At 42.5% G+C, this 22,564-nt stretch overlaps 1 protein-coding gene across 1 annotated transcript; it reads right to left on the reverse strand.

Annotated features, from left to right (window-relative positions):
- Nucleotides 1-131: 131 nt before the first annotated feature.
- On the reverse strand, nucleotides 132-2,660 carry mrps18a (mitochondrial ribosomal protein S18A). The gene is made up of 6 exons (XM_084030011.1): nucleotides 2,486-2,660; nucleotides 1,978-2,009; nucleotides 1,174-1,278; nucleotides 947-1,070; nucleotides 742-814; nucleotides 132-636 (listed from the first exon to the last, which is right to left on the reverse strand). The coding sequence occupies exons 1-6, from the start codon at nucleotides 2,631-2,633 to the stop codon at nucleotides 492-494; spliced, it is 627 nt and encodes a 208-aa protein (XP_083886137.1). The 5' UTR covers nucleotides 2,634-2,660; the 3' UTR covers nucleotides 132-491.
- Nucleotides 2,661-22,564: the final 19,904 nt, after the last annotated feature.

Below are 22,564 nucleotides of genomic sequence, written 5' to 3' on the forward strand. Positions count from 1 at the left end.
GGCCTTGTCTTTAAACAAATAAACTAAAAGGAGGTACATTCATGCAGTTTGTGTCTACAAGCTTTTTGTTCCATTCAGTTTGCATGTACAAAAGCTATTCCTATACAGTAAACACATATCGAGAGGCAGAGTAAACAGACACATTTTATTTGCACATCTGTGCTGCCTTAAGTATACACAGTCGATATACCACCTACTTTGAAACTGTGGCACTGACCCAGTCGTTGCTCACATTAACTTGTCAGAGAGTTCACTTCAAGGGATTTCTGAAAACCAGCAGAGATAGAATGGATGGTTCTGGGTGAGGCTGAGCACACTTCATTAAAAGGATGACGCAGCTTAATAAACAAAAGCTAGAATAAATACAGATGGATGAAGCTTTTAGGCCGTTTCCCAGGGCAGTATGACAAAAGTCGATCCACGTCCTTGCATAAAAAGGGCCTACCCATGCTTGTCCAGTTGCTGCACAGACTCGTCAGGCGTTCTTTCCTTCAGTGTTTTAGATAAAGGGGCTTGAAACCGTAACGCACATTGTCCTTGAGTATTGGGTGGCCAACATCCATGCGCTTCTTGCACCACTTTAGTCCAGTTCTATATATGGGTTTCACCGAGTCAATGGACCAGCGAGTCAGGTATCTGTACAACAGAAAATTGTTGATGGTTTCAGTTGCAAGGAGATGGTGCTGGCAATCAATCATGGTGAGAAACAGGCATATAAGTGGGCACACGTGTATACATTACCTGTTAAGTTGTGGTTTGGGCCTCTTTGGGACATGGCCCTCTGGAAGTTTGGGTTTGTGGTCAGGGAGCAGACCTTCAACACAGAGAAAAAGTCAAATGCGTGTACTTCATTATGTTCAGTGTCAAACACATTATGAATGCAAGTTTCAGTTTGGAGTAGATGAAGACTTATCTATATAAAAAGGGGGCTGGGGGTCACACTGACCTGCTCTTTGAGCCATCTGAACACAGACGGCAATCTTGCGATGTTCCTCTTGACAGAGACCGGTGATTCTCCGTGGCAACATCCCTCCATCCGACCTGATGAACTGACTGAGCAAAAGGACGTCCTGGAGTGTGCGAGAGACGAAAAATGAAAAAGAAAACCAAACATAGTAAACAGTCGATATACTTATTGTCTCAGACAATTCATTTGACTTGTGTAGAACTTACTGTGTAGCTGTATTTGTGCTGTAGGTTCCATCTGTAGATAGGACACTTGGCTGTGGGGTTTGGAGGCTGCTGCTCTGCTAGAACGTTCACTATCTGTCCTTCAATCTGTTAGCGTACAGTGTAATAATACGTTATGGTAGGTTCCTTGTCAGGTTGTCGGAATATTGACATTTGCATGAGGCGTGCCAGTGCAGGCCAAAGGAGACGTCTTTGTTGCATTTGACAGAGCAGAGTGAAACTTATGCTTCGGTGCTGTTCTGCCTTGGAAATGTCAACGATGTGTATAATATGAACTTAGAATGATTGCAACCTGAAATGCCCTGCATACATAAATTTGTTTTTTTAGAAAAGATAACTGATGAATTTTCTGTTCATGATAGACACTGTTGAATTGCATGGCCACAGTGTTGTTTTTCCATATAAAAGGTATAGTATGATGCATTGTCTGTTGCCCTTTTTAAACACGGTATGTGTAATTATTATTATTTGGGGGGGGGGGGGGGGGGGCATACTAAACAGCTATTTATGTTGCATATTATAACTTTATCCATACAAAGAAAATCAGCAGTTTTCTCTATTTGGCTTTTAATGGTTTTCTTTAGTAAACAGGCTGATCTAACAATAGAAACCAAAGCAATCCAATCAGGAATTTGATAAACACATTACATCCATATTTCTGCTCACTACTAGTTTAGAATTAATTAAATGCCACCATTTAAACATTTTAATAAGTCTTCAAATGTCAAAACACAAATAAACCTGACAAAGGGCCAAAATCTTTCACATTAGTCTGGTTTTACTTACTGTTGTTGTTTTACCCTCCTTCTTCTCCACCACTGTAGAAAACACACATTGTATGATGTTATGTATTTGAGATATTATTCCAAATGATAATATTGGTTACAATTACAGCCTGTAAACATAATTTAGCTTGAATCTCTAGTTACTACTCCTTTACATATTTGTTGAGTTATTGAATGTCACAGACAGACAGGACATTGGAATAGTAGAAATAAAACAAGAAATAGTTACTTTTTAAATCTAATATAAATACATTTTCGTTAGCAGGTGATCTACCAGCTACGTAACATATTTACATTTATTTTTTTGTGTGTGGATGGTGAGTGAAGCTAATCTGAAATGAGTGAAATCACTTTTCAAAGCCTCTTTGTTGTTACTTTACGATAAGGAGCCTTTTTCCTGAGATGACAGAACTGCCTCGCATCACTGTCAGTGTCTTCACGTTAGCATGCTAGCTGAAGCTAACGTTAGCTCCAGCACTGATATCTTAACGTTTGCAGATTAGCCTCACCTTGGCGGATCCCCCGGCTCTGAACGGTGAAGGCCGGTAGCTGGGGAACACTTATCCGCTGTTGAAGCTTCACGTTGGCGCCCGCAGCACCTGACTTCAAGCCCGCGAGTGAGGTCCACACGGACCGCAGCATACTGGGTGCAGCCATGTTTAATTTCCTGACCTTCTCGGCTTCGTCTCGTCCCGTCAGATAATCTCGCGAGACTGGAAGCAGCGACGCTAACGGCGAATGCCTCTCATTACATCGACGGCGGTGGAGACCAATAAAAGACAGCTTTCAACACAAAATGATGACTTGTTAAAGGGTTGCATGACCAACAGAAAACCCAATTTCAAATACAGATGAACATAATTATAGCTAGTTTATGTGATCCTCTATCAAAAGCTTTGCCTCAAAGGACAACACGTTATGAGCAAAATGTGGCCTAAATTAAGTAAATCTGCAACAAATCACAAAACAAAACTAAAACTCAAATACAATTAAACACAAGCATAAAAGTCTGAAGAGATCTTTAAAACCAGACTGCATTTGTCTGCAAGGAAGATTTAAAACATAACGTGCTGGCACAGGGGGGAAATAAATCCAGTTTATATGATAAAACACAGACAGGCGTGTGTTGCTTCTGTTTATAACAAAGATAGGACTTATGCCTCTATTCATACCCCGCTCATCAGATGAAAAGCATGAGAGGCACCTAGAGGAACAGTGCAGGAACATGCCAAACTTTTGTTGCAGAAACTGGAAGATACAGGTATATTCTTCATGCCGAGATAAAGATAAGACAGAGAGAGAAAGAGATAAGGAGACTCAGAAGATAAAGAGTTTGATGTTTGATATCAAGAGAACACTGCCCTTGTCCAGTCATGTTTGTTTGCTATTTTTCAGGATTTTTTTTTTTCTCATGGCCTTATCGGTTTGCATAAAGAAAGCTTTAAGAAAGCCAAGGCAGGCGGCAAGAATAGATCTGCTTACAGAAGCTCATTCTTAGATCAAATACATGGAACGTATTCTTGATGTTTGCTCATTTATGGGTTTCTCCTCTTAGAGAGGTCAAATGATTATAGAGAGAACCAATTATGCTAGACACATTCATGCCGACGGTTTCAGGATGATGTTCTACAGATCAAGAGTTGGCAGCTGTTACATGCAAACATGTGCCAACAAACAGAAGTAGAAAACTGCAAGCATGCATGGAAACAATGCAAAGTATTCAAATATGGTCTATGCAAATGTTTTACGAAGAAGGAAATGCGCCCCTACATGTTTGCTAGACCTAAAGGGTACATGCGTAGAGTGCAATCTTTGAGAATGTAAACAGAAACCTTTGTATGCTTACAAAAAAAAACCTCAGGGAAAGATTTACTGCCCAATGCAGGCGCACAAATCAATTGGAATAAGATGAAATATTCTAGCAACTTTGTTGTGACATGAACGCGATAATTAAGTTCTTCTTACAACAAGTTTCCAAGCACGTTCACCATCAAGGCTGTTTGGTTTCATGGCCCAATATATGTGAACAATTTCTCAAACGCCATGGAGCCTAAAGGAGCGACGCACTGAGATGCAAATGGGCGTCTGTGTTCGTCTCGTCTACGGAGCAAGAGAGTAGATAGAGATTACCGTCACCCTGTTGCCACAAAGGAAGCATTGTCTCAGTGATCAGGTCCCTTCGTCAAGGACACTTAAGCAGTCACATTCCTTGAGAGAAGCCCCCCAAAAAATTGCATTTAAAGTGTCTGGCCACCTCCTCACAGGCTTTGATATTCAAATGAAACATGGCCCTGTACAAACAGGCGCCTCAGCTGAGGAAGAGGGGGGAGAGTAAATCAGATAGGATTTCCCTCAGATGAAAAGAGCTCGTCTGACATGTTCACAGCGAGCGCTGAGGGACGCTTAAGCAATGTTGGTTCGATGTCATGGTGGGAAGTTATTGCTGTGTGGAAAAGGTTAGAGTGTTCACCCCCGCTTCCTTGGACAAACTGCTAAAACGCAGCATGGAGACCAGAAGAGGAGCTGAGACCGGAGCGAAGACGAGCGGGCACGGTCGCACCGCACAATAACAAATCCGAGCCGCCCCGCTGCATTCCCCTTTTATTGTCACACTGGTCAGTTTGTTTTGCCTTTAATGTTTTGGTGAAGACCGAAGGGCCCCCGGCGATCGCTGCTGCTCAAGAGCCTAAACACAAAAAGACCTCCAAGAGGGCCATAACAGCAACGCAGACCGTGGGATCGGAGTATTTGGGTTCATTAATCAAAATCACTGAATTGCGCAATCCGACTGTTGTGGCATGACTTTCCTAACGTTTCCCTCCGCCGAGTGTTTCCTCAGGTGAAGGTTTCTCTCAGCGAGAGCCAAGCCTTTTCGACAGAATGTCTTCATTCCCATGCAGATGGAATGTGTGGATTTGCTGCCATCCAAATTGATGGGCACAGTCTGGTATGCAATTAAGGCATAGCTGTCACTAAGAGGCTTTCCTGGGCGATTAACTTGTAAGGGGCTGTTGCATCCAAGGAAGTCAACTGAACACAATTAGCCTGTTTCAAGGGAATGAGTTTGGTTAAAAGGCCCCCACTGCGTGCGAGATGAGGTGAGAGGAGAGACGCTTGCCAAAGCAGACAACTGGAAACAGGAGACGCAGGTTTCGTCAACCAAGGAGCGGAGCTAGAGGTCTACAGTGACATCTAACGCGCATTTATGGCTCTGATGTGGGGTAAAGCTTTCTAGCAAGTGGTATGAATCTTCATCCATCCAAGTATCAACAAGACCCCCAGCCTCTTCTGTTTCCCAGCCCCTCTCGCTCACTATACCCTTCCGGCACTCATTTGGGTGTACGTGCTAAATGGCACTGGCTTCTTTAACAAACCCACTACTTTGAAGAGCCTCTTATCCTCGTTTTTTTCCCTCCACTTGGCCCACCGAGCGCCAGCTTCTATCCCCCTTCTCTCACGTATACACGGAAGCTCATGCTCCACTGCGTCTGTCTTTCTCGTAGACGCACGATATGAACAGCAGCTTCGAGAATCAATTTTTATGCAGGTTGCATTGCCTGCGATACAATACAAACAAGAGCCCCTTGGCTCCTCTTTGAAGGTTTTGAAAATGTTTTGTACCCTTTTGCATTTTTCCTTTACTTTGGCTAAGTTGTGTTTGTCACCCCTGGCGGACGGCAGCAAGGAAGTCAGTTCAAATGTGGACCTGTAATAATTCCCCCCCCCCCCCCCCCCCCCCCCATCTGTTTTTGATGAAACCGTCACGTTTCACCTGTAGGAACAGCAACATAAAAACCGTAAACTGATTCATTTAACGTTTGAAGGATGTTTTAATGCGCCACACGGCCATCTCACGCTGTGCGGGTTTGTGCAGCACTGCCCAGATTAGTTTCCCACCGCGGCTGCCTCTGCTCTTAACTTCCTCCTTGTGCATGTTGCCATGACGCCTGCAGCGGCATTCTCACTTATAGGCCAGATTTCCAGTCTACTGCGGTCCCCTTTGACTAAAAAGGCTGTCTGCAAGTGGTCATGTGACTTATGAGGTGACCATTCATATTAAATTAGCTTCCAAGTTTTTTCTTTGCTTGCTGGATTTACTGACTTTTCATCCTGTTTGATATCCTGCGTACAATGTATGCATAAATTATACTCTTCAGGTTGACCTAAGATCACCTTATTAAGTCAATCTAATCTTATAAAGTTGACGATGGAGTTGAAGTAAAATATTCACTCTCCTTTGAGCTCTGTTTTGGTCTCCACCAAGTCCTTTGGGAAATATCTGGTTCTTTAAGCAGTTGAATGCTCCACTATGTTCACTGCTAACAATGTTATCTGTTGTTTGGTGTTGGGCAGGGAAGGTTATGGTGAGTTTATTAGTGAAAATGATAGTGATAATAACCAGTGGAAACACAAAGTTGTGGGTTGTAAAACCAAAAAAATGAACTGAAAGATGCAAATTTCCGTAAAAATGTAGTGGAAACGAGCAACAATGATCTGTGGCTACGCTATGTGCCTCTCTTATTACTCACAGTCATGTGACACATTGTCAAACAATCATTCAAGCAGCTTTGCAGCAGCTATAGTTTCTATAAGTTCTGTGGGAAAGGCCTACTCAGAACCAATGGCTTGCGTTTAAGCCACTTTTATTTGGGAGATGTGTTGCCATGGAGATCTCTATCGAAGTCTACTTATTTTCCCCACATTGCACATTTCAACGCAGTCATGCTTATCTCGGCGTGGCCTCAATACGTGCCATTCTTCTCCTGTGTATGGGAGAAAAACTTCCATTGAGTAATAAATCTGTCAGTGTACATAAATGTTTCCTTGTTTATCTACATCACAGAACTTAATATACTTTTTTTCCCCCAGCTAAATGTGGAATGACTTACTCTTTACAATGGGTTTTGTTGCATATGTTTCTTTATATCAGACACTTCAAGGACATTTTATACTAAATTCACTGGAGAGTTGTAACACTTGGGTTGTCAAAAGTGCATAACTCGCTTAAAAAAGAGAAAGTGAGGACAGCAGACTTCTGGCTGCTCCGATCCCCTCCTAAATGTGAACCACGCCTGGCTTGTAAAGAAATTCGGTGTTACATGGGGTCACTCCGGCACTCTTCTTTCAGCCTCGTTAGTCCGCCTCCTTTTTCTCTGACTGGAACCGGGTGAATGCATTGAAGGGCGTAGAATGCAAAGAAAAGAGGCTTCATTGTAGACAGGTGGAGCCCAGCAGGGGGCAGTAGTGTGATTGTCAGGTGCAGCTTTGCTTGACATCGACTGCAGCAGCCAGTCACTGAGACCTTGAGGAGGAAATCATGAAACACATTCAATTGGATGTTATCAAGGACAGTAGGCACAGTTTTCACAAACTTATACGGCCAAGTATACGTTCAGCTATTGCATCTAATATATATACACATACGCCTTTAAATGAACTGCTACTGTAAATATAAAAGGAATCCTACAAGTGGGCTAAAAGCAGAGACAATTAATGACCTTCCCGTCAGAGCAATGCATTTCCAGACCTACGTTACCCCCTCTTCCAGCACCAAGACATGTTATGGGCTCCCTGATGGGGAACATGATCTTTGTCCCTTGTTCTCTTCCTTTCCCAGTTGGGGGTCATTCATGAAAACAGCCTTTTCCCCTTAATTCTACTACCCTCTTTTTGTGTTGTATTTTAACACCATGTCCAATACATCTTATCCCCTGAATGAGAATGTAAAAACCCTTACTTTGTGTGTATGAGTGTGCATGTGTGTGTGTGTGTGTCTGTCTGTCCAGTCTGCCTTTTCCACGGTGAGAAGAAGTAGTACAGTCAACGGCAATCAGTCAAGAGTTTCTCCAGTCTTTATGCATCAGGCTTAATTAGGAGACATTTTCTCCACACAAAGAGACATGATGCAACAAAAGAGTGGACGATGAAAAGAAGCAAACCTTAAGTCCTTCCATCTCCCATTCACTCGTATGTACAAGGACTGGGCAGTCAAACACAAGGCAAACTCTCCAGTAAAATTCCATGGCTGGCAAACACAGGACTAAGAACAGTCAGAAAGGAAGAGCTATTTTTTTCTTCCAAGAGCTGTTTTGTCATCGAGTGGAAGCGCCCTCACATGTTTAATTAGTTCTATTTACAGCAAATAATATTAAAGGAAAACTACAAGTTTTACACTCTTCATACCTCGGTGTGTTTTATGCTCAAATCTTAAAGGAGTCATCACCTGGAAATCGCAATTTCTCTTGTTAAAACATGCATATCTGTGTTTGACCTCAGTTGAAACTTGCCTGAAAGGCTGGAGTTTGAAAGTGGCGCCGTTTTTTCGCTTCTGCTCTTTTTCCGAACAGGAATAGCACACAAGGGTGTGCATTCCTAAAGCACGAGATTTTGATTCTGCGCCTTCGGTGACGTCACCGTGGCGGCTACTTGCATAAGCCCACCCCTCTTTCACCACCCAACCCCGCCCCGTCCGCTACCTGAAATCGCCGAAGCGCCGCCATTATGTTTTGGAGTCTGCATGCAGGCAAGCCCCCCCGGCTCTGTCCTTCCTGCGGCGAATCAACGCGCGCCTCATTACATATTATACAATGCACATCCGGACCAGTCAAAACCTCGCGCGTAATCTCGCGTGATAAAATCGCGGTACGAAAAAGGGTCAGAACAAGCTCAATGTTTGATTAAAATTTTTTTTTTTTTTTCTAATAAGTTTTACGAATTGATCCAAAGCGATCCAAGGGGGGCTGGATACGTATAAAACCAGGTGATGACTCCTTTAACAACAAAACTAATGTCAGTATAAATCAGAGCAGCCGATCTGCCTTCACTGGCTGAGTCTTGCCTTAAAGTGGGAACGGGTGACCGGATGAGAACGGGTGAGGTTCGGGACATGTGGCGGGTGTGGTAAAGTGGGCGTGGCCTTCAGTACATTTCATTCACTGTGAACAATAGTAATATAATAGTGGTTTTATTTCCTACAGACATTACACAATGTTGTGTTTGGATCTCTAAAGGCAGCAATGATCCATGGGTATTTCCTGGATATTATTTGGCTGGATGTTCACCAGGTCCAGGGACACTGTTGGACTCCATATCAGAGATGGACTATTTAATTTCCCTCTGTTGTTATTTTAATTCAACAACATCACGCGCTACACAGCAATAATTCAGTAGCAGTGAATTAGATCAAGTTTCAAGTTTTCTGATGTTAGAGTGAGGCCAAGTGTAATAAAAAATGACATAACCTCACTTTTATCCATGAATAAATACTAATGATTCCATTGTCGACAAAGTCTGTGTCTCAATGTCGTTATCTGTGCTGAATTCAATCAACTGATTTCACATATCCGGCTCCAGATTTGAGACAAAGCTTGTATACCTTGGACTGCCTTGAAGCCACGATGATGAGGAGATGTTTGCTGGTGGATCACTCATTTTTTGACGTTTAGCTACAACACCCATATCTTCTGGAGATGAGCTTTTCTGAGGGGTTCACAAGTTTCCAAACTGTCCCTCCAGATGTTTCACATTTCCGAAATATAAATCTGGCTATCGTACCATTTGCTGCTAATTTTGTTATTCTACTTGCACTGGTTCTGTCCACCAGATCGTCCTTGACACCTTGGTTCTTCTGCTGCCAATTCAATGCAACGCTAATCCATTTCAGACATAAAGGTGTCATATATGAGCACTTTCACAGCTTTTCTATATTGTACTGTATGATTGATGATCTGTTATATTGTCTCTGTTAGCAATGAAGAAAAGCCAAACCAAGGTGATAAACAGTTTTTTTGTCGTGTTAATGTTTTGTAGTAGTTATTCCGTTACGGAAAAGCCCTCAATGTTAAAGTGTCAAACTTCTGGCTGACATGGAAATAAAACATTAATTCCCCTAAAGGAAAGAAAGGCAAGAAATAATGTCCAAGGGAAGAACTTGGACAAGAAACAAGTCAATGTTATGATTAATAAATCCCCTACAGCTCACAAGGATCACAGTGATGATACAAATTGATCTTTGGGATCTCACTCGGCACTCAAGGTCTGTAAATAGTCACAGAGGACTTGCATCAGAGAGCTTAGAGGAAGGTGTCAACTGCGTAAAACATTGTGAACATTTAATTAGATCAGATTTGGTCCCAAGTTTCACCCCCTAACCCTCGCTGTTGGCTGCTGAGATTCAGGAGAGCACACTTCCTTTCCCCCTGCTGAAATACTTGTTTAAGAAAATCTGTCCAGCTGGCAAGAGCCAGTTTACAACTGTGGGATGTTTTCTCTTTGTTGTGAAGGACAATGATCCCGAGCACCGGGAGCTCACGAGGGACCTTCATGGGCTGCGATGGTGGAAAGGAAGAACTAAGGAAGAACAAACAAGGTCCTCTCAGCTGATTTAAGCCTCTTTATGTCTGATAAACACCCTGTTGTCTGAGTCGCCCCTTATGCTGCACAGGAAAATAATACGCACAAAAGCATCAAAGACTCTGGTCCCTCATGTCCCCTACATTTGATCACTGTCTCATGTGCTCTTTCATGTGTTTGACCCCACAGCTGTTTGAGAGATGGGAGACTCTACCTGCTTTTTTTTTCTAGCAAGGACGATCTTTTCAGTTTTAGAAATGCAATTCATATCCAAAAGGCTTCTTATGAAAACACTGTGTATGACGTAATGCTAGTGGCTCCATGAGGCTACTTAGCGGTGTTTTGAGCTAAATGCTAACATCAGTATGTGACTGGTCATAAACCGAATGACTGGTGCAGGAATGAATCCGAAAACACGGAAATGAGTCAGCATTTTTGCACTTCTTCCCTCGTCTCAAAGTCTATGGGTTTTTGGTTACGTGCCTGAAATAAGGTCTGTGGTTAAGCTTAAGAGTTTTTCACATTTTGTTCTCCAACACGACATACGTCAGTAAAAATAGCCCTTTTGTGAATTTGGAAGCTATTAGTGTCTTACGAAAGACGCTTGCTAACAAGTGTTCATGATAAGAGCTTATTTTCTGCAATAATCCAAAGTGCCTGCACTTTTCCAAATTGTTTCCAATGATGGCTTCTCAGATTGTTTTGTTTAACAAACCATCTGGCAGGTCAGGTAAATATATGACTGGAGAAATTAAAATGTCTGCTCGTGGTGCAAGTCAGGGGATAACGAAAGCCTGGAGACCATGAATGCCTGTAAAAAAAAAAAAAACATGGAAATCCATCAAACAGCTGATATTTCAGCCTGAACCAAAGTGGTGGACTGACAGACTGACACCTCAGAGCAAACAGACCCTACAAAAAAAGATAATGGCAAATATATGAATGTAGATTTTAAATTGAACGCGTGTTTCTGGGTTTGAGCGATAGCCTGTCACCATAATCTAATCTCGGGCTGACTTCATCTTCGGTGTCCAGGAAGGCATTTCCATAAAAATTGCTCTCTGGCTGCATCTGGATCATGTCAAGGCTTCACTCCCCTTCATGTACAATAAGATCCGTTTCCATTTTTAAACAGAGATAGCTCATCTCATACTCATCTCCAGAAACACTTTATTTTGAAAGATTTATACATCTCAAATAAAAGCCCATTTTATTGAGAAAAAATGCACCATTGGTTTATCTGAATACACTTACAGTACATTTTCCATGATTGAGGAACCCTTTTGACATCGACCGCTCCACCTGTTAGAAGTTAAGGAGATCTATCTGTTGTTTTTGAAAGTGTTCTGTGAGAGTCAATCACTACTGCAGCTCATCTACCGCTGATCCCCAGGAAATCTGCAGATATTTGATCTGAGGAAGAAACCCTTTGAAAGTTCAAAAAGAACATGTGTCTGTGCTGCAGCCGGAGCCAAAAAATTGAACCAAGGCTGGACAGAAGCCATGCCACTGGCTTTCAAGACAGTAACTAGACACTTGCATGTTCTTACGCAGAAGGGCACTATGCACATAAAGACTGCTAGCCTGGCTCTCTCTAAAGGTAAAAAAAAATCCACATACCTGCACCTCCGCAGCTCAATAATTACGACTAACATTAGCTCTAAGAAGTTTAATGATGTCCCCCAAGAAATATCTGGCACAAAAACCCCCATAAAAAGGCTAGTTGTTCCTTTTACACAAGATATAGCATGTTAGCATGGGGATTTTGTTTCCTTTCGACACAGTCAGGTGTTCACGTTTAAGCTAAGCTAACAAACTGCTGACTTCGGCAACACAATTAGCGCCAAAACACGAGAGAGGTATCAATCCTCTCCAATAATGTCCCACAAAGTCAAACTATACATGTGCAGACTTTATACTGCAAATTATTTACAAGCATTATAACTTTTTTTTTTTGCATATGTGCTTGGTCCAGCACAGAATTATCGTCCACCACACTTTGACAGTGATCACTACGTGGACTTCATATATACATCGAAGTCCAAAACTCTCCCTGCAGCAGAAATGTGGCTCTGATTATCGGAGCTATGTGTTGAATAAGTTGCTGGAGAGACACGGTAATGCGAAACAGATATACCATATCTTTAACACAATGGGCCACACTTACGAGGAAGACGTATCTTTGTCTTCATCCAGGAAAACGCTGTTAGAGTTCTGCGCTCTAGGCAGTGAACACGGCCCTTTCAAATCCAGATAGCAGACAAGCGTCTCTGAGGACACAGACAGTATTACCTGCCCGCCGAAGGAGATTCTTTTCCCTGAAGTAATATCTGCCTAGCTCGAGGCAACAGAGCGTTCACTGACAGGAGGTATAGCGTTTGCATGCCACTAGTAATAGGATAGGCCAACGACATTAAACTCATGCACTGTCAAAATATTTGCAACTCTATTACAAGCCGGCGAAGGCTCTACGGTATCATTGGTGGGATTTACTGTTTTTAACTGCAAATATTTGGGCAGTTTCATTTCCCAAGTGCACCAGATCCCGTGTGCAAACTTGTTTTGCTATTCCAGCAGGTCTCCGTCGACAGTATATCTGCAGTAGATATGACATTTTCTTTTATATGGAAGAGATAATAATAATAATGTTGTATTTTCTAATTAGAAAAATGACCCTAGGGGATTGCCCCTCCTCAAGCCTGTATTTTATATTTCAATTTGCAAGCCTATATATAAAGTTCATATAGATGGAGCTTGGATTGTGGTTTTTGTTTGTACTCACTGACAACCATGACCACACTTTTATCTTTTTACTTTATGAAGCCCTTTGGGGCAGACACATCGTGGTCTAATAATTAGAAATACTTTAACTTCACCCGTGATTTGTCCTTCTACTCTGTGTTAATGAATGTGAACCCAGATATAAAACATCTGCATTGGTTGCCTAGTACTTTTAAAGGATAATTATGGTGTATTTGAATATTTCCAGTTGGGGTTGCACTTGTCACTTCTGTTTCAGATTCAGGGCAGGCTGCACAAGCGAGTAGTTGCCTGGAATGGCCATTATGTCTTTCTGGATAGGGATCCAGATGCAGGGCAACATCTGTTTACATGTGTGAGCCTGTGGATGGTTTTCCATTTATCTTGTGTTCGTAAAGAGCAAGAAGAAAGAAGTAAACGTACACAGAAGTTTTTGCCGACTAACCCTCCCGCTGACCGCTTGGCCCAGACAACCGCAGCCTTTTTCTGCCAGTTGATTTTGAATGTGAGACAAAGTCTGCACGGAGGATACTGTTGATAAGCTGTGCAAATTCATTTGTTGTAGTTACACAGCTGGAATCACTCTCATTCGAAGGCACATCTTTTTTTTTTTCACTCTCTGCAGCAAAATTTCTCCTCTTCTTGCCTTCTCTCCATTCTTCATGTCTGCTTTTCCTTCTGAAGAAATGTGAAATGACTATATATGTCGCGATTTTGTGGGTTTTTTTCTCCCTTAGAAGACAATATAACAGCAGTGAAAGTTATGGCTGTTGCCATAAACAGACGCTTTCTGTCCTTACTTCCAGTGGAGAAAAGTAGTGGAGCTGCAGGAGGCTTGTGCAGGTCGTCACAAGTTGACTTACAGAGATAACAATTCTTAATTCAGCCTATTTCTTTGATTGACTCCAAGCAAATATTGAATAATACATCCGGTGGACAGATATGTCTGAACAGGCAACCGACCTGATCTCACGCGATGATGTATAAAAGCATTAACATTTTCATGATAGCACAATTTAGGCTCTTTGTGTGTAATTTCCTGACACATTTTTTTATAACAAAACCACAAAGCTCAAGTTTATGTAAAACATGGTTATGTTTGACATTAGTAAAATGTAAACAAATTAACATAAGTACAGAAAACTATTGTTACATCAAAATAACTCTAAGCTTAAAGGATCCATCCTCTGGGGACCATGAAAATCTGTCCAAAGCAGTATTTTTGGGTCCTCAAAAACCACCAATATGTTTTGACGATGCAAATTGTTCCAGAATCCAAACTTGACGCACAGTTATTATACTGCACATGTGTTTGGAGGCACTCACTGATGAGCAACAGGCATGGAGCTGGAACAACATCCATGAAAAGTACATTTTCCGTTCTGTGGCATTCAGACGACATATCCTTTCAATATGTTCAAGTGAGCATGTAATGCAAACCAAAGGGAGCGTGTGTCTGCTCATCAACATTATCTTTAGCGATCTAAACGTAATATTATTCTTTGTGTTTGACCACCATGCTTCTATGAAAAGGAGGTAATTTAATTTCCAGCAGGGCCCTCGTCCACAGAGGCGAATTCTGCTTGGAGCGGATCCACCAGGATCCCCTGCCAGGATGTAAAGATCACAGACCAACACAGGCACTCTGTTGGGAACACGGCGCGGCTCTGACTCCGGCTACATGTCTTTAATAATGACATTGCGTCCTTGTAATACCTGTAGATGATGACAAATATCATTTTATTTCCATGTAAAAAGGCCGATTGTGAAGGCTGAGTCCCTGGACATGCGCCCCCCGGGATCCCTTTAATGTTTTACAGCATCTCAAACCTATTTAAAGTTATTGTGATTTTCATTATCCGTCAGCTCACTGCTGGGATTCAGCCATATCTCAAGAATGAGGTAAGAAAGTTATACCCCTGTGTGGGACGGAAGATAACTGTAGTGTTTCCAATGGGCCATTGTATGAGCTATATAAACACATTACGAGTGTTTTGGCCATTGTAAAACTTAAAACACTGATAAAGTGAACTGTTCTGTTTCAGTGTGTCTGAAGAAAATGTATCTGGTGATAACGGGAGAACATTAACAAACACTCCTTTTAAAAGTCAGAACCCTGGGGTCTTTGGTTTGACTGGCAGTCATTGTGATTGCAATCTGGCCGGAGTCCCGGAGAAATGTTCAGAGACAAGTTTCATATACTGTATATGGTCAGGTTAGAGGTCGCCTCTGTCGTGTTCAACACAATAAGCGTCTGGGTAGACAGCTTTCTTTTAAATCCTCTGTGGAGACGTATTATAGAAAAACTTTGGGTTATTGCAATCACGCATATTTCCCATAAATCTGGATATGGTGGCTCTAACTTTGCACGTGTCGTCTTTGTTGTAGGGATTCAGGGGAGGGGAAACGAGGACTCATGCGAAACATATAGGGGCGAGCTGCACAGCATGCTTGTCACCATTATTCTGGCTCTGAAACATTTAAATCGGGCTTACAACTCTCCGTTTTGGCTGATTGGTGGTTTCACAATCACTGACCCATTTGAATCGCGGTGATTTAGAGGGTTTGGAACCAGACTACCGCTCGGATAAACAATGAAATTGAAACATCTCCGACGTCCAACAACCTCTGAGGAAACCCGACATGTAAAACAAAACCTAAGATTCAATAAAGCTGGATAAATACTTGATCCAACACAAATAAGACTTCCTAAACGGACTCTTACCTCGTCTTAACTTACAGCATCCATTCCTTTTGATTTGCTTTTCACACACGGGCTTCTTGGAAGACCTCTGCCTGTCTGTGCTTTTCCCAGTCAGGAAGTATTACAAATTGTATGAGTGATATCCTGATCTGCTGCCCGGGAAGCATTAGCAGACTCATTTGCTTTAATTATCGTGCAGTCGTTCTGGGATGTCCAAACCACATCAAGGCAACACATAGTTCACCCTAAAGCCACAAAGAGATTTAAGCCGGTTTAAATTGTGAACACAACCGGATAATGTTTCGCATGTTTGACGCTAATTGAACGTTTTTATGCGATTTCTCCTCGCCTCGCCGTTAACCTCACTAACTTGTTGTTACCCATGGGTTGCTGGAATCCAGTGAAAAGGATGCCACATAAGTCATGTCTTCTGCAGAATGAGAAAAATGTTCTTTCATGTTTCGTTCCCTGACTGTTTCAGCTGTTTGTTTGTGTTGCTTAGGGGTCCCCGACTCTCGACAATGACTTATAAGAGGAGGATGCTTCAAAGTCGCCGCTCTCTCCCGTCTTTGTGCTCGCCGTGCCTTTCATTCTTCCTCTCTTGGATATCCTCGTACAAATGACAGAGAGGATGGATGGCCCTCAACCAGGGGAGCTTCTGAGGTATCCAGTGGTCTTTCTGCTCCGTCTGCTAATCAACACATCACAACAAATCCAGACACAACATGATGGATCGTGAGCCGACAAGGATTAATGAACTCAAAAAAGTACATTTTAATTAACACATGGATGATCTCTCATTGGCAGCTTGTATTAAACTGGATAAAGTCAACAGTGAAACCTGCAGGAACATTGTCTCAGGCCCTCTGGAAGAAATGAATGATTTACTTTCAGTCTGAGGAGCAAAAGGTTACAAATTCTCCGACGCATTACGTTATAAAAAGTTTTCTGCACCCATATTCTACAGTTTATTGTAGTTTTCAACAATGTCTGGCTAGCTGCCTCTCGGCGATTCTGCCCACACTGTATTTATTTCCTGTCAGATACTCGTCCTAATAATGCTGTCATTCCCATGTGGTCCCACCGCCCAGACAGCAGAGACCCCGATTCCCTCTCACCTCTGCCCCCCCCTTACCCCTGGAGGCAGTGAAAGCCTCTTTCCCCTCCTCGCTCACCCCACTATATTCTCCTTCTCCCATGGCTCCACTCTTTCTGCCTGTTTCAGCGAGATTTTCCCATCTCGTTGCTGCACCTTCTTCGTTCCACACCCTCCTCCCTCTGTTGACTCGCACATCTGGGAAACGTTATAGGAGCATTGAAATGCTGGCTTTGGGGCCATTTAGGTTGAGATGCTTCATAAAGCGAATGCAAGAACTCTATTCTCATCCTCGTCCATGAGATATAGGAAGATGTATTTATAATAGAGAGGGAGGAATGGTTGTTTGTACCTGTTCTGAATGGTCTTCTTCTTGATCTCTTCTCCAACAGCACATTTGAAGAAGTACTCAGATCCTTTACTTATATAAAAATAACAGTATCCGTGCAAACAATTCCTGTATTTCAAATTCTACTTGAGTAAAAGTAGTATTACCAGCAAAATGTACGTAAAATGTCAACAGTAAGAGCACTCGCTATGCACAATGGTTCCTTTCCGAGTTCAATTATGGAGCCTTAAAGGTCCAAGAAAGATGATAGATATTTTCATTATATCAATGCAAGATAATCATTTTTACACACAATGTATAATTGCTTTTAACAAGATGGAAAATAACTTTTCCGGGACTTCGGAGGCTCTCACGTCTATAATTTACAATTATCTTACATAATGACCTCGTATAAATCCCAGCAGAGCTTTGCAGGTCTAATCAGCAGCAGAACTGACCTGTGAGGGGATGTGACGTCTTTTTTTGTACAGAAGACAAAATGTGATGATTTAAGAGCTTCAGAGGTGCTGATGCTACCTGTTCTATCTCCAAGCTCGACATTCATATTTAATGTGGGAATGTTAAAGTGGCATTGATCCTCTCACTCCTGTCTCTGCAATAAACCCACAATTTAACTATTTCCTTCAAAACAAGTTGCTTTGGGGGGTCGCTCTACAAGAGAGTGACTCATAAGATTAAACTGGCAGCTTGAAGTAATTGATTTTCATGGTAAAGACAGATGAGGAATCTAATGACTTTGAAAACGGGATTATCCAGCACATTAATGTTGGGTCGAGCCTTCAGGCTGGAGTTCTCACAGCGGAGTAAGCAAGAGGCGTGGTGAGGACCTCCAGGTGAGTCTTACCTGGTTCAAACATGGAGGACCACCTCAGACGATATATAAAGACAAAGTGATACTTAACGGCCCGTCCCCGAGGCTGCCGAGCACATCTGGTCAAGGTGCTGGTAAAAACCTGTTAAATCCATTATGGTTGTAGAGTAGCTTAAATTACAGCCGGAGAAGAAGAAAAAAAAAAGCAGCGATCGAACGATAACCTGTTAGAAAACTCCCACTGAAACGCTGACACAGGTTGACAGATTGACTAGCAGCTGTAAAATACAATCAGGGAGGGTGTGTTGCCGTGTCAGTCACAGTGTAATGCAATCCTAATGTCACAAGACATGAGGGAGGGGAGGAGGTGGGCATTGTCCTTCTAAAGGCACCTTCCATTGAGGGAAAACCTTCAGAGGACGTCTTCTGGACGTGACGCTGCTAACAGGAAAATCTCTGAGCTCGCGTTGAGGAAAAGTTCCCTCCATGGGGACGAGCTTTTCCAGGAGAAATCACGGGGCCCCCCGACCAGAGACCAACGCTGAGGCCGTGACTCTTAAGGGGGCCCTTTGGTATTTGAAGGATGGAGTGATGACAGCGGGAGGTTGTTTGTGTATAAAAAAGGGAAACAAAGTGAAACAGCTCTGAACATGTTAGCCGCTCTGCTTGTCACTTGAAAGAAAGATGTGTGTTGACCCGGTGCGACTATACAAGCCCGGTCACCCCAAAACAACACCCTCACAGTGTGGCGAGGCTGCCGTGTGTGTGTGTGTGTGTGTGTGTGTGTGTGTGTGTGTGTGTGTGCACAGTTCATTCGCTGCCTTCAGTCTGGAGTTTGGTTTGTTTATTTTCACTTGTTGCATGGTTAGAATCAACAGAGGCAGGATTTAAATCAACTATTTGAGCTTAGGTGTACGACGGTGTATTAGGGCCAAAAAAAAAAAAAAGTTCAAATTTGCAAGATTTGCTACTTTATTATGATTCTAACAACGGGTATTTATGCTAGCTAACTTCCCATGAATGTACGCATTTATTTTTGTAATTAAAACATCCCAAAGTGTGACAACGCCTCGTTAAGGTCCTTATATGGGCCAATGGGTGTTTATTGATTGGGCGGTAGAGGAAAGTAAACAAGATGCTTGACTGGATGCCGTTGCTATGACAACAACTTTGTTACTTTTTTTCTCAGAATATTGCCCACCTCTCTCCTCCGTTTTTTTTTTTCTACAGTAGACGTAGAGGTGAGCCTGCTAAGAAGCTTTTATTTATTTTTTTTATTAAAATTACATCATTACATCCTATCACTTTTGTGATACCATCTGTTCAATTTTCTGTATTTCTTTTTTGTTTTGTTTGCTGGTTATATCGCTATTAATTTTGTAAAATCTGCTTCTTTTTATTTTTACATGAGAAAGTCAATTCTGCTGTCACGTCTGTCTGTCATATAATATTAACAGCTACGCTTGGCATAAAATACATATTTTTACATTAGGCTAGAATGTGTTTATGTCATGTAATATTCAAAACTATTATTCTGTATTCTCTCTGTCTGTTCTCGGTTCTCAAGCCGTGGGAGATATTTAGAATGAGGGCTTCTAGTGAGACATAGGATGGCTGATGGTCATTGCTGATGGTGGTTTGGAAGGCATTAACTATACCCAAGTGTATGTGCACAAGCATTGAAAAACAGAGTTTTCCCATGAAATGGGATAAGGGTTGGTATACAGATTCGGTTACATTTGGAAGGAGCCAGGCCTTGTTCCAGTCTGTACACTAAGCTATGCTGAGCGTCCTCTGACTCCGGCCGACGGAGACATGAGTGGTATCGATCTTCTTATTTAACTCTTGGCAAAAGACAATGTAAGTGTATTTCTCAAAATGTTGAATAATGATAACTATATCCTTTAAGTTTATTATTATAATTTGCTTTTGGAGCAACACAATATGAGCAATTATTATACATATATTTGAAATCAGTGTGTATGTTTTGTCTGTGTTTGCATAACATGATACATCTGGATCCGTTCCAGTCCAGTAAACGCCACCCATCCGGGGACCCGAGCTGATAAAATCAAATGACCCTGTGTGATGGTACAGTATGTATGCTACATTCCCACGACTCATCTTTTTGACCACACATCCGCGGCGTTTATTGTGACGGCTGTCAGCGTGATGCCGTGCCAGTCGTGGGCCGACAAGGTTAGGACTGTACGGCATCGCGTGAGGGGCCACGGAAATGTCACGCTGTTCAAACAGCACTATTAATGAAAACTACTTGTGGTATCCATCAATCAACTCCTGTCCCACATACTTTAGGGGTACACACTGTGCATCCAAACGCACACACACACACACACACACACACACACACACACACACACACACACACACACACACACACACACACTGTACAAATGTTTCAGTGTGTTCTGGTGTTGACGACGGTCACCTGCGGTGAGATTCCTGGCCAGGTGGACAGCTGCACCACTCTATTTAGGTTTGATATCGAAGAGGACGCCCTAATATGGGCATAAACACAGGGTTTGCCTCAGCAACTGAATGTGTTTCCCCCGTCTGCATCAACAAAAACAAAGAGGAAGAATTAGTTTCTGGTGTTTGTTGACAGGATTTAGGAAACCTGTACACACACACACACACACACACACACACACACACACACACACACACACACACACACACACACACACACTCACACACACTCTAATGAGATGTATCTTCTTGTGCTCCTTTTTTGTTGTTGTTTCAAAGGTATACAATGTTCCCACCTGAGCAGACATGGGAAAGCGCCCCTCCTCCTCCTCCTCCTGCTCCTCCTCCTCCTCCTCCTCCTCCTCCTCCTCCTCCTCCCTCCCCTCAGAGCTGCATTTGCTTCCAACTAATCCTCCTTATGAGAGAGACAGCTCTTATGGCCGGAGCCAGCTTTGATCCCCATAAAAGCGACTTCCTTCTTCGTCTCTTGTCTCATCCCTTGCATCGCTGCTCATGCAGAGGGATGAGGTCAGTGAGGCTGTGCAGGGCGGCACGCTGCAGATGTTAACCCCCCCCCCAAAAAGAGGTTTGCAGAAGAGATATTTATTCATTTATTATGTGTGAAGGAAAACGTGAACACGCCGGAATAGACCTCTCAGACACTTGATGTGTTTGCGTTTTGTTTACCGAATGCAGCGAAAAAGCAGCTGTGTTGAAACGAGCGTCAACACATCTGCGTGTCGGGTTCAGTGCGTGAGGTCAGACAACTTGTTTAATTCCACCATGTTTGGAATAAAAAAAAAAAACACATGTTTAGAAGATTACACAGTAATAACACACTCTATTAGGCAAAGTAGTTTAAAATGTTTTCATGTTTATGTTAATCATAATCAACACAATCATTTGACCGCTGCCAGATCCCGCTGAGGAGAAAATTATCGCAACTGTGTGTGTGTGTGTGTGTGTGTGTGTGTGTGTGTGTCTGTTGATGTGTTTGTTTTCCGACTGCAGTGACACGGAGGACCTTTGCAGCGACCCTTGAACTGAAAAGTATACGGATACAGACATCCTAAACACTCTATTCAAGCTCCAGGTGTCCAACACACACTGACACACACACACAAACACGCTGACACACACACACACACACACACACACACACACACACACACACAGGGAGAGAGACAAATTTTGCAGTCAACCAGGCAACGATTTGCACCCACGGAGGTCTGGAAATACTTTTTTTTAACCATTTATTATTCACCAACAACAACAACGAGATGCACTTTCAAATCGCCATTTGCAACGTGACTTTATCTCAGAAACACACACACACACACACACACACACACACTGTTTGAAGGTTAAGGAGTACAGCTGGGAGCTGCTGCCAGACCCCCCTCCTCTGTCACTCTCAGTAATCAATCTGTCAGTATGGTAATTAACCCACAAAGTTAAGTAAGCATGACTACTGAACTACCCCACTCCATCTAGCATTCCTCTCCTCCTCCCTCTGTCTCTCGCTCCGACTCCCCCTCGCTCGGTGGCGGGCAGAGTTCGCTCATTTGCTGATTGTGAGGGCTCGTGATGCCTTCAAGTGTGAGTGTAAAAACAAGGCCTCTTGTTTTAGACTATTAGCGTTGAAGGGAGACAGTTTGGTCACCGGCAAGTTCACAGCTAGAGGCTTATTGCAGCTGTGTTATTATTATCATCATTATTATTAGCTTTTTTTCCCTCCTTCATTCTCTCCATTTTACTTATTTTTAATGATGTTAAATCTGTATTATTGTTTTTAACTGGGGACAAGTGTTGTGAATTAGCTTTGGCTATAAACACTATGATGCATACATCAGATCACTGTGTTTTTGTGTCTGTCCCTACTCAAATAGACCTTAAATAATAAATAATATGTACTATAACTTAAACTATATTACAACGCATACATTTAACGTATTGGTAGCATTTTCAGGAGCCAGTTGGACTGCCATCTTTAAAGGATGACCTTCTCTCCCCACCCCTAAGGAAA

This window comes from Eutrigla gurnardus, assembly GCF_963514095.1.
Source record: "Eutrigla gurnardus genome assembly, chromosome: 16".
In the NCBI taxonomy this organism is placed as follows: Eukaryota; Metazoa; Chordata; class Actinopteri; order Perciformes; family Triglidae; genus Eutrigla; species Eutrigla gurnardus.

Bases quoted from the DNA above. Each gene is read 5' to 3' on its own strand.
- mrps18a (XM_084030011.1), bottom strand. From the start codon at position 2,633: ATGGCTGCACCCAGTATGCTGCGGTCCGTGTGGACCTCACTCGCGGGC. The intron at 1,071-1,173 runs GTAAGTTCTACA...CGCACACTCCAG, and splicing joins AGCACAAATACAGCTACACA to GACGTCCTTTTGCTCAGTCA. The intron at 637-741 runs GTAATGTATACA...TCTGTTGTACAG, and splicing joins CCCAAACCACAACTTAACAG to ATACCTGACTCGCTGGTCCA.